The sequence below is a fragment of the Patagioenas fasciata genome, chromosome 8, assembly GCF_037038585.1.
Source record: "Patagioenas fasciata isolate bPatFas1 chromosome 8, bPatFas1.hap1, whole genome shotgun sequence".
In the NCBI taxonomy this organism is placed as follows: Eukaryota; Metazoa; Chordata; class Aves; order Columbiformes; family Columbidae; genus Patagioenas; species Patagioenas fasciata.
The window spans coordinates 27,132,306-27,145,096 of record NC_092527.1 but is presented as its reverse complement, the minus strand read 5'-3'; the positions used below and the strand labels follow the sequence as shown (position 1 = coordinate 27,145,096).

Below are 12,791 nucleotides of genomic sequence, written 5' to 3'. Positions count from 1 at the left end.
TATAGACCTATTTTACATGTAGAAGTAGACTTGGTAGAATGGAACATTATTAAATTGTAGAAAACATTAAAATAAACGCTGGCTAGTCTGGATGAAGAGTTTTTAAACCATGAAGCAAGGTTAAAGATAATGGAACACTGGAAAGTAGAGTACTTAGACCAGACTTGGGAGAAGAAAGTGAATTCTATCCTTTAGTTGTTTAAAAAACAAATGAACAAATTACAACAACAGGCAGTAGCTGCGCCTGTTATCAAAATTCTGACACAACCATTAAAACTGCTTTTTACCCTCTGTTTCTTCATGTTGGCTGCAGCACAAACAAAAAACTTGTGATATCCAGTCCAGTCCCACTTTGGCTTTGTGATACTTCAGAAAAGAAAAGCAGGTGAGAGGACATCCTATTTTCATATTATCTGACTGCAAATCTTTAGGGTAAGGAGGGTAAGTAGGGTATCTGTAGTGCTGTCAAACTGATACAATTGTATGCAACCCAGTATGTGCTTACTGCTAGAGTTGCTGGTGGAGCTGGCATTTTGACCTGTTGACCATCTGCCCTTATCATGATGTAATGTAACTCATACGGAAGAGACAAGGTTGTCTGGGGTTCTTTCTCTGAGCTCCCAACATCATCTATTCGCAGACAGCCAGGATTCATGCATACCTTGACCTCATGCTGAATTTAGGCCGTGTGTGGCAACAGTAAGATGTTTTGTGTCGTGTCTTGAGAACAGCCTGGTTGCTCCTTAGCAGCTGACCACTCACATTCAAAGTGGCCATAGCCACCAGTCATTAGGGTTTCTTACCAAACTTGGTAAATTCCCTGTCTAGGCAAAGAAATTATACCAATGTCATCACCTGAGTAAACAAATCTGGAATTCCACAGAACTGAGAAATACACTCTGTACTTTCATCAGAATAAAGGATGATGGATGATCAAAGCAGAGGCATCTAAGAGGCAGATACGTGACCAAGCAGAAGTCTCTAATGCAAGAGAATGCACACTATGCTCAAATTCATCGTAGTTCATTCTTTGTCAAGGACCCGCACTATTATTCTCAGGGTTAGAACACGTTTTTCCAACCCAAACTTACAGGAAATTTCTCTCCTTTGATGCCATTGCCCATGTTTATTTTATGATTACCCAAAAAAAAACCTATTAGTCCCTAGGGAGAAGGAGTGTAAGGAGCAAAGAGAGGGACTGAAGATTGGTCAGATTAAGAAACGTGTGGAGCAAGTTTGTTGAGTGAATATTTGTTTCACACCAGTCTTGCTGTTATTGACTAAGAACAGCAACACAGCCCTTCCCCTTGGGCAGTTGGTACCTGTTCCCTAGCTGCAGACAGAGGGTTGACACCCAAGGAGCTTTGCTAGCAGGATGGCACCAAAAGCAGGTATTCTGTCAGTTTATCAATATTGCTTTCTCAGATAACAAGAAAAAAACTGGGAAGGGATTTTCACAAATATTTCTTACCTATATCCTCACCTTCTTCCCCCCCTTAAACTACAGGAGTAAGACCTGTTTTTCCTTAATGCATTATATAGTAGGTTTTGAAATCTGCAGGTGGAAGGCACAGTGCTGTTGTTATTACTTACTGTTATAAAAGACAACACAGGAATTGCCATCAGTGAATCTGTCTCTCAGAGTTCGGTTTGAAATTCGCAGTTCTCAGCTGTCTGGGCAGGTTTAAGGAGTAACTTCTGTTGTTTGTAATATATGAAGCAATAAATGGCTACTGAGAATGATTAATAGCTAAAGTGAAGCTCAGATATTTCATCAATCTCAAAAGTCATTTATTCCAAGTATATGAAAGCAATAGAGATTATTGCTATTATACAACAAACCATAAAATCAGAAAGGAGAAAAACGCATCTTTTTCTTCTTGTGGATGCTGAGAAAGTGTTCTGCAGTTTCGCTCTGTGCTGGATTTTCTGTTGGAAACACAAGCTAGAGGCACAAGTAGGATCAATAACATCATAGACACAGCTTTAAATACTGATTAAATGATCAGGGACAGATACTGTTTGAGGATAAGCTGAAAAATTGTTCACAAGAAGCATCTGGTGCAGAACAGAAGTGACCAGACTGGACAATGAGGGCTTTGTGTGCAAATACGTTTGATTTTTTTCTGGCTGAAATTCTGTGCCTGTTATATAACCCCTGTTGATTAATTGAGCCTCAGTGCCAGGTTGTTGGCTGCAGCTGAGGTATGCCTGGCATGGCCAGGGGGGACTGGCACACCAGACTGCTGCTAGGCTTTACTTTATTCCGCCCCAAGCCTAGGACAGCTGTGTGCCAGTCTGCTTCCCCAGATCAAGATTAGAGACTGGTCTGATTAACTGCTTCTAAAGCTGCTTCTAAACCGAAGGAATCACTGCTACGTCCAGTGTTACTGGGGCACAGTATTGGCTCTGCCGTAGTCTGTGTTTACCATATGAATACTTGGTGGGATAGATGTTCCTGTGTTGGTTCTGTCATACCTGAATGCTCCAAAAAATGTCCAGTAGTTTGGCTTTACACTGGTCAGAGCAGTCCCAAGGAGGTTCTGGCTTCAGGAGGACATTCCTGGAGGCCAAGCCCTCTCATCATGCTCAGATAACCTTTTGCACAAGGTAGGAACAGAGCCATTCCACTGGTCCTATGCCAACCAGACAACTACACACATCTGGGGAACCCAGAAGCCATGAGGTGCATTGAGACAACTGGAGGATGTTACATAGAACATGTGAGTGAATCTAGTTCTTGTATGTTTAGGTCCCAAGCAGCAGAGGCTTTATGGGGTTGTTCAGAGAGAAGTCATGATAGGAAGAGTTTTCCTTTTATTCCATGCAGTAGTAAGGAAAGTATTAGGGAAGCCTAATTAGGGAATCTTGCATGCAGGTGATTTTATTTTAAGCATTTTTCCTGGCTATGCTCCAACAAATAATAGTGTTTTATTTCAAGAAACTGAATTTAAATAATTTACCTATCCTTGTGAGTCAGATTAGAATAGGGATGTATTGCCTCTGAGATAGAAGCAGCTGACTTTTTCCTGCCTTTTGAAAGGAGTGTCCATGGAGACACCAATTCAGAATCAAAAACTTTCATGAAATCAGCGGAACTCTACACAACACTGGATTGAGGCACTAGAACTACCTTGTACTCCTGCTTCTCCCTGTGTGCTGTGAGAGTTTCTTTATGGGATATTCATGTACCTAACTGCTTGCTACACACAATATTTCCTCTATTTTTTTCCCCTCAATATAAATCAACTATCTTCACCAAGAATGAAAATTAAATAACACATTCTAGATTCAGATGAATCAATAGCTCTAACAGATTGGAAGAGAGTTTTTCCCAGTTGATTCATTTGGATTATCAAATTTTGGAGGCATATACTGCAGTTCATGGATTTTATGATGCCCAAGATGGTTTTGGCTTCATCCAGGAGGTAACTGAGGATGCCTAATTAATGACAAATGTTTCAAACACATACTTGCTGTAGCTACTATAGATTTCAAGCTGAACACAGCAATTTGTCTTCCTGGCTCATTAAACACTATTTGGAGCTCCACTAGCATACAGCTAAGGACCATATCTGTAGGAGTCTTTGCAAATCAGTCACCTCTGCCCCTGAATTAAATCTAAAACAAGGCAGGGAAGTCTAAGAATTTGCAGTCCTGTAGCCAAACTGAAGCTCAGTTCTTCAGGCTCTGTATTCTTGGGACACTGCGGACCTATTTTCTCCCTTCTCTTGGTAAGAGGAGGTTTTTGGTAGGAGTTTCTCTCCTCCTGCTGTTCTATATCTGCAAGGTACAAGATTCAGTCTCAACTATGTTTCCCAGTTGTAAGTTTCATAGCCAGATTCTGAGTATTGACTGCTTCTCCTCAGAGGACCGTTCTCCAGTGTAAAGGAGTCCCCAGTGGCACAATACATAGATATTACTAATGCATCCATCAGCAAATTAAAGGTAGCAATTACAATATTAAGACTCAGGTAGTGCAAATAATTGATTTTTTTCAGTGCAGTGGCTGAACTGAGAAGTTGGAAACAAGTCTTAATTTAGGGTGACTGGAAATAGAAGTGTTGGGGTTTTTTCTCAGACTGCAAAAATGGCACTCACCTGTGTGTGGCACCAGGGTTCAAACTCGAAGTCTGCCTGCATAAAGGACTACTTCCATCTGCCAGGAAAGCACTCTATTCACAGCACTTTCAATCCAACATAGCAGAGGTCAACCTTAGTGAGTGCTCTTTTCCTCTATGGTTGAGACTATCATATAAAAAAATTTAAAAAAAAAAAATTGTCCATAACTTTTTTAGAAATTAAGCTTGCATTTTTAATAGCTTCAGTATAGCTCCTACTGTGTTTTTCAACAAACATTTTCTGATACCCTGTATGAGAGTTGTCTCAGTTCGTTTGTAAAAAATCTCTGTTCTTCACTTCTTGTGAGGCTGAGTGACTTTAAAGGATCATCTGCACCTTTGAAAGTTCTTTCAGCTATCTTTGTTACTGATTGAAGGGCTTGACAGAAAGATTGAGTTCAGCATTGTGATCTGAAATTGATTGTGATCAGACTCATTCTAATCAGGTCTGGCACAAAGTAACATAACAGAGGGCTCTCTGCCAAGAGCAGTTGATCTCAGCTCCTGAGAGCTCCACGGTAGAGCACAGCAGCCCTTGGCCTTCCATGGAGAGCAGTTGTTTTCCTAAACTAAGAATGGAGAACAAGTTACTGGATTACAAATGTTTTTACTTTGGAGGACCTGTAAGGAATATGGAGAACAGCACCTGGTATGTTCCCAGAAGACTTGGATTGTTTTGTCTTGCACAGGTGGAATTTCTGAATGCCTTTCCAATTTAACGTCAGGAAGAAAGAACTGCAGTGACTCAAGCGTGAAACACAGTAGCTAAATCCTCATTGGAGACAAATAGCCCTAGTAAATAAAAAAGATTAAATTGTCAATACTATATACTATCTCTGTTGCTAGTAGATTATATCATCTATGTTCTAGTTTGTCCTTACACTCGTGGGTTTCATAGCAGTTGGGGACATCAGGTGATTGTTTTGGAGACATTAGGCTCTTTACGATGAACTTTTCCTGTTGATTCTTTAACTTCAAGAAGGATTTAAACAATGCAGTTTGATTTACTTCCCCAGGGATGGGAGAATACTTTATCTTGTCAATGTTTTCCTTTCGACTATGAGCAGCTCATAATGATCTCATTAATCTCTGTAGAGGAAAACTTAAGGAAATAGCCAAATATGAGAAATATAAGCAATCCCAGCGTTAGAATTCTGCCTACACATAGTTAATATTTATGTTTCTTTAATATGAACTTAAGATTTAGTTAATTATTTTGAGGTGTTTCTCTGAAGGATGGCTAGTACTACCCTGCAGCTTATTTTCCAGTGTGAAATTGCCATAGGCATCGTATTAAACTTTATTATGCACATTATCTTTTAAAATGTACTTCTGAGCACCTTTTTCTAATGTTTCCACATGAACACCACTGAAATGAATTAAAAGAGCAAGGGGACCAATAGGTACTATAAAGACAATATTGCATTATGAAGACAATGTTATAATGTCAAAACTAAACCAGTTCACAATCAATTGGAGAATGCTTTGCAATTATAGCGTAAATTTGGCTCTCCAGGTTTATGGCTTAAATTTCCAGTTGATGTTAGCCTACTGGGTAATGTTCAAAGTGATTTATTTTCATGGTGCCTCACTTTACTGTATGAAACAAGCAAAGTGGTCTCCAGCTTGCAATACACGCCTAATGTGGGAATACCTGGGATGTACAAAGACACTGAGATAAAGGAAGTCATCAAACACTCCAGAGTAATACCAATAGAAAGAATCCTATCATCAATCTTTATGTATGTATATATGTGTGAATACACACACACATATATATTTCTGGATAGATACTGCCTATGACAAACCTAGTGATCTAATTGAATTAATGAAACAATGACTCAGAAATTCCCAAATACCACACTTAGCATTGCATTGATTTTGGACTCATACATCCTCTAGTCCTAATTTTCCAGTGGTGAAAAGAAAGCCCTGTGTTTGCATGTTGGATCAATACCAGGTTATTTTCCTATTTTTATACAAATAAAAACAATTCAATTCTTTAATCTTGCATCTCAATGGTTTATCTTCAAAGGAAATTGTGCCATGACAGTTTTGCTATTGACTTCAATTGGAGCTGAATTATATCTTTACTTTTGCTGTCTTTCCCTGCATTTCAGCTGATACAGGAAGGAAATATCCAACTGCAATAGCATAGGATATTTAAAGAATGACAAAGAAAGTGGAGATGCCTAAATGCAAAGCATATTCCCTTGTGATGTAAACTATCTATACCTGGGTTGCCACCCAATAGAATTCATGTAGAAAGAATACAGGAAGTGGACGTGCAGCTGTAGTTCAGATGAAAATGTGCTAGATGATTGAAAGATGTCTTGAGGAGAACAGTGACGAATTATTTGGTAGTCTTTCATATCAGGACAAATGAAACTAGTATGAAATTAGTCTTTAGACAATGGACATGTGAGAAGATTATGAAGATGAAAAAGAGACACAAGCCTCTATAAAGAAATACACTGAGGGGGTAGATAGAAGAGGACTCTATTGAAAAGATCAGAATTTCTAAGCACCTGAGGAAAAGATGAACTTAAGTTTCATCGGTATTGTAGAGACAACAAAAGTGCACTGTAGCAGAAAAGCAATCATGACTAGAACACAGTTTTAAGAAAACGTACCTTTTAGAAAAGAAGGAAGGCAACAGATGTACGCATAATATGCTAACCTATAAAGAAATAGGAACTGAGATTAAAAGATAAATGACAATGTTGGAGCAAAAGCAGATGAATATAAGTAGAGGCTGGAAATAAGAAGATTCCTAACATGTAGGAGTTTGGTATTTCTGTGAAAAGAATGATGTGACAGGCACCTATAATAACCAAAGAGTGTGCTTGATGATTCTGAAGTTTACATTTCTACCATCCAAACCTATGAAAAGAGAATACCTATATACGGTTTTCCCTATACAATAAGCAGCCTATGCATATAATTTTCTGATCCTCTTCAGAAATGCAAAGCGAATACATGGTTATTGCCCTTGTAAGATTCTGAAGTATTTGGAATACAAACCAACCTGCACTTCAGGCAAGCAGATTTATGCTCATACACAACTCATAGCAGCAGTGAGGCAGGTTTAAAAATTGCAGTGTCTTTACCTTTGAATTCTTTCAGGTTTTTCCATAGCAGCAACACATAATTTGCTTTTTATTACAATGCTTTCTCACTGCTGCCACAAAGGCAGCAGCAGTTGGCAACAGGCAGAAAGCTTTTCTCTATCTTGAAATATATATAACTGCTAAAGGAAGAACAGTAGTTTCATAAACTATAAAAGTATTAAAGCCCATGGCATTAAAGTGATCTCCGATTAACAAAAAACAAACAATTGAAAAGGATATAAGTCATACACACACAAAACCCAATTCTTTATACTGCCATCCTTCAGTTCTCTCAGTTTCATCCAAACTAAATTAAAATTAGAACCTTCAGGCAAACTGCTATTAAAGGAAAACTCTCAAAAGAAGAATGTACAATCTAATTGTGGTGTAACAAATGTGTACCTTTCATCTACAAGGCTGGTACTCCAAAATTTTAATAGTCAATTATGATTATATAATCTATTAAAAAGAATAACCAAAGTGTTATAATGAAAAGCAAAAACCTACAAAAGAACATGAAAGACATCTCCAGTGGCACAAAGTGGCGTAACAGTAGTACCCCACACAAGTTACTTCTCTTGTAGTTTGTATTTGGATTATGTTGCAGAAACAGCAGTTCTGGCAGTCACTCCTGAAATTCCCACGAATGTATTCTCTGTGGCTGGTGCCCACTGAATTATTTTTGTACAATATCCCAAAAATCCAGATACCTGGAAATAAAAGGCATGAGACTCATAACTAAATCAGTAAATCATGGTTAAGAAAAGTACTTCCTGTAAGTTTACAGGTCATTAATATGTCATTGTCAAAAATCTCTTGAGAGTCTACCAATTCTTGCCTTCCCTTGCCTTGCCTTGCCTCGCCTCCCTTTCATAATTTTTAGTTACATAATGACACAATTAGAAAAAGTACTGTGAAGTGCTACAGCATGATGGAAGTCATGGATTAACTTCTATTCTGTCAAAGAGCAACTAGATCAGGACCTTTAAACCTGAAAAGAGAAACTAGGGGAGATATGACAACTCTGCAGTATCATAAATGATAGAAAGATAATAAATAGGGAATCTATCCAGCACCTTTAGACATTAGGAACCTCAAATTACTTTATGCAATGTGTGGGTCAGCTGAGGAATTTTGCAATAGGATATGGCAGATAGTAAAACTATTCAGACTCAAAAAGTGAATGGACAAATTCATTAAGGAAAAATATTCCAGTGTCTCTTACATCAATAGGCACTACCATTGCCTTAGGGAATATCTGAACTGTGACTCCTTGCAAGCTTTGAGACTGTACTGGAAGAGCATAATATATAACTACCTTGTTCCAGACATCTGCTATCGACTGTGGTCAGAGACAGAAATAAGTCAGCTGTTCTGCTGCAAACACTGCGTATGTGAAAACTACAAACTGCATTTGCTACAAATTAGATAGAGCTTAAGGGGGAGCATCCTAAAACAGTGAGAAGACTGAAATCAGATGTAGCTGATCCAGTACTCCTGTATTGTCTGTGATCATACGCCAAGCCTAAGACACAAAACTCTGTGTTAATTCAATGATTTTTGGTTGAGATGTTTCTCATGTGTTAATATAATATCCGCACTACACCTGGAGTTTACCTTTGTTTAGTAGTTTTTCATCTCTAGTCTACAATTGAGAAGTCAAAATCTCTAATAATTGTGATTTCTGGTATAATTGTTACTAAAGAGATCTCAGTTCAAAATCTGATCAAATGGAAATGAAACCTCTCTCTGGTACTTACATAATGAAAACTGTCTCAACTATCCTTTACCAAAACAATTTTAGTCACGGTATATTTAATCTATGCTAACATTTTTTATTTATTTTCAGGATATAGAATATTGTTAGTGCAAATAATGTTTTTATTTCTGCCTCTTTAGAACCCTCACCTTTGAGAACCTGACTGCTGATCTAGATATTTCTGGTTTGACTTGCATGTTTAGCCAGCTTCAGACTCACAAGGTAATTTCCACAGACACTCAAATATCCATAAAGTGTCTTTCAAAAAATGCCTACCAATGCTCTAGAGAGGCCTCTAAAAAGCTTTAACTTTCTTAAGTAATATCGCAGAAAAGAAAGAAATGGAAAACATGACTGCAGACAAACTGACAGCTTCATCTACACGTGGGGGTTTTTCTAATGGTGAACTGTGTAGTGTTACACATCCTTCAACAATTCCCACAGGCTATGATTAATTGCAGATGTTAATAATGAACACTCTAGTGTAAGAATTGTTACATGACTGTATCAAACAAGTTACAATGCCTTTTCTTGACAGTTGCTCAACCGTGAGACCAAGTTGGAAAACAAAACAACAGAATGACTGATGAGAGCACAGGCTTAGTATAGCAATTTTTTCTGGAAAAATCTACCAAACCGTATCAGTTCCAGTAACTGTTCTGTCCTGCATATCAAGGCAGTTGTGATAAGGCTAATTCTACTACAAGTTTCCATTTACAGAGGAATCCTGTGCTGCTGTAGTTTATAACTTGGAGTACAGTCTCTCTTGCTCCTTCTATGTTTATTTCATTTTGGTTCTCACTTTTCATATATTTCACTTGGTATAAATAGTTCCTTCAGCAGACCACGTAAGTGAACCAAAGAAACTGGGAGACAGGTCTCATGCTTTAATATTTGTTCACAATTAAAAGCCTGAGTTACCAAATTGTATGTATATATAATTAGAAATATTTGTAATCATGAAAAACATTTTATTCACATCAATTTAGTTAAAAATGTTAGTAAGAAGACAGCATACATGTGAAAGATTCCAATCTGCCTGGGTTTGGGTTTTTCCTCAGTAGCATGCCATAACTGGAATGTATCCACTTAATGTTTAATTGGAAGAAATCTTCCAACTGGTGCAGGAGAACTTTTATGGGGCAGTTAATCACAGTATCTTTGTTTGCTTCACAGTGTTTTTAATGTATATTTTAATAGCGTATTAATCTTTTCTGAAAAGTACTACATACAAAATAGAATATAAAATTCTGGCTTTGCTTTATGTTCTGCGTACAGATTAATTCATTAACATACTCAATTTTGACACAGAATTAGAGGAATACAGGAAAGCAGAATAATAAAACCAGCATTATTATTTTCCAAGTACCTGTACTTGTGAAATTTAATTACAGGGGAAAACAGTTTATTCTCTCCATCCACCACACTGGTTGCAAAGGAGATGTTAGATTTTGATGTGGCCGCAGGCATGCTTAAAGCTACATTGGGACACACCTGCTCAGGGGTTCGTGCAGTGACCTGTCTGTTACCGAATGCAGATTTCCCTTCCATGGCAGAAAGTGGAACGGCTACGGCCTGTTTACACAACATAATTTGCAGTTTCCAATGGGGTCTACGTGAAACAAACGCATGTGCCTATGCAGGTGGTGCTACTTGTGAAGGAATTCTTGATTTTGAACCTGTGGACAGCAAAGATGGGCAAGGGCTAATGAACAGAAAGTGGGTGACACTGGATTTTGTTTGTGCGTGTTGTGGCTTGAACTGCATCAGGAGTTATGGCCATGATCATACAAATCCTTGGTCATCTGCCCGATTTTACGCGCCGGCGTTTATACGGTATATCCAGCGATTTGAAAGGTGATGGCGATAGGGCGAGGCAGGGGCACACGGGCGCGGGCTTATGTTGGCCCGAGGTTTTCCTGAGAGGAGGAAACCACTCGCCCGTGGGAGCAGCTCTCCGGCCACACCGACTGTCAGCACCTCGGGCGCTCGGTAACGCCGCCGCCCTGGCCCCCCGCGCGGCACGACCCCTCCGTCCCGCCGCCCCAATTGGTCCAGCAAGCGCAGCCGAGACGGGGATCGGCCCCGGCGGCCGCCGCTGGCGCTGCGGCGGGCGCGCCCCTCAAGGGCCACGGCCACGCCACCGCCTTCTTGCCGGGAGCTGGCCGCGGAGGACACGCCGCGGTTCGCAGTCTATCCCCGGGGACGCCCCGGGCTGAGGCGGGCGGCGGGGGCGGGCGCCGCCGCAGGAGGGAGGGCGCCGCCGCAGTGAGGCCGCGCCGTGCGGGTGAAGCGACGGCGGGCTGCGTTGCCATGACAGCGCTGCCCTAGCCGAGCGCTTAACCGGGCAGCGGCGGGACGCCGGGAAAGATAGGGGGCGCCTCCGCGGCCGACCCTGCCGAGAGGGGAAGGGGTTAAAGCGGGGCTAGCGTGCGGGCCAGCGCTGTGGGGGTCGCTGTCGGGGGCAGCCCGCGGGAGGGTGTGGGGATGAGCCGCGGCGGGGGCTGAGGGCCGTGCTCGGGGCGCGTAGGGAGGCTGCGGAGGTGAAGCCTCTGCTTCCTCGCCGGGCGGAATGGAGGCTGTTGGCGCTGCAGACGATGTGTTTTATGACGAGGAGGAGGAGGAGGTGAACTGCTACGACTTCGAGCCTCTGCCGACGCTGCTGGAGGATGAGGTGAGTGAGGCAGGTGCGGGGACGGAGCCGCCGCCGCCCCTGCGCTCACCTGTAGTGCGGCGGCCTCAGGGGCGGCCCGCGGGCCCCCCTGCGTCATCTGCTGCCCCCGTAGTGAGGACAGCTCACCGGCTGCGCCGGGCCCCGGACACAACCGGGGGCTCACCCGCCCCGCAGGGAGCGTCCAGGCCGTGTCAGCACCACCGTTACCTTTCCGCGTGTTCGCCGCGGGCTCTTGGTTTCTTCTGCCCGATGATCCCAGCTACCAAGTTGGGCTTAGTCCGTCCCCACTGCACCTTTTCCACACAACAGCAAAGTCATGGTCCTCGAGTGTGGAGTGACTCGTAACTCCCGTTGTAGCCGTGTGCTGATGCTGCAGTCGGGAAGTACCTGTCCTTGTCGAACACGATAAAGGGAAATTTCTTACATGGGTAAAAGAGTTTCCAGTAGCCGCCAACCCGATTTTTGTACAACCATATCTTGCTGCCCTGTGTAAAAGGGTCTTTGTCTCTAGGAAATAAACAAACCACCAAACCAAAACAAACCTGTTTGATCTGTTTGTTCAATTGCTATGTCACATAACCCATAGCTATAACCCAGTTCTGCCCTCACATTTGTCAGGATTTGTATTTAGATTTGCACTTGCTTTTTATTGCTCTTGCTCATCTTTCTTTGTATGTTTCCACATGAAGTGTGTTCCTTACCTGCAGCGAATGGGCAAAATGTTTTGATTTGTTGTTTTGTTGTGGTGGTTTTGGTTGTTTGTTTGGGGTTTTTTTTTAAGTAAAAGTTCGGTGAGCTATCTGTGACCCACTCGTTCTCCAAACTAGATCTTGCAAGCTTTATTATTTGCATTGTTAAGAACCCAAGCTGAATTAGGATTTGAAAGTGTGTTTGAAAATGAGAAGTCCTTTCCGGTTTTCATAAGCCATCTAATGGCTCAGCAGTTTGGCTCTTCGTCCCTCATGTGTAACGTTGAGTGGTGTGGGCCGTCCCACCCTCCCAGACTGGCCCAGGCAAAATACAGAAGGCAGGTGGAAGTGGCCTACATTTTCCACATCAGCTTAATATTTAGAGTATTTCTTTAGGGTAGGAGGAGAAGACTGAAGGTCAACTCTTCAGTGTGGGAA

At 41.4% G+C, this 12,791-nt stretch overlaps 1 protein-coding gene across 4 annotated transcripts in view; it reads left to right on the top strand.

Moving 5' to 3' along the window:
• The first annotated feature begins 11,474 nt into the window (after nucleotides 1-11,474).
• Nucleotides 11,475-12,791, top strand: part of KNDC1 (kinase non-catalytic C-lobe domain containing 1) — a 63,841-nt gene continuing 62,524 nt past the window's right edge. For all 4 annotated transcript variants that reach the window (XR_010651788.2, XM_065843767.2, XM_071812030.1 and 1 more), the window contains exon 1: nucleotides 11,475-11,664. Coding sequence is in view for 3 of the 4 variants with exons in the window: in XM_065843767.2 (XP_065699839.1) it covers nucleotides 11,563-11,664 (102 nt within the window). In the remaining variant the exon portion in view is untranslated. The remainder of the gene's footprint in view (nucleotides 11,665-12,791) is intronic.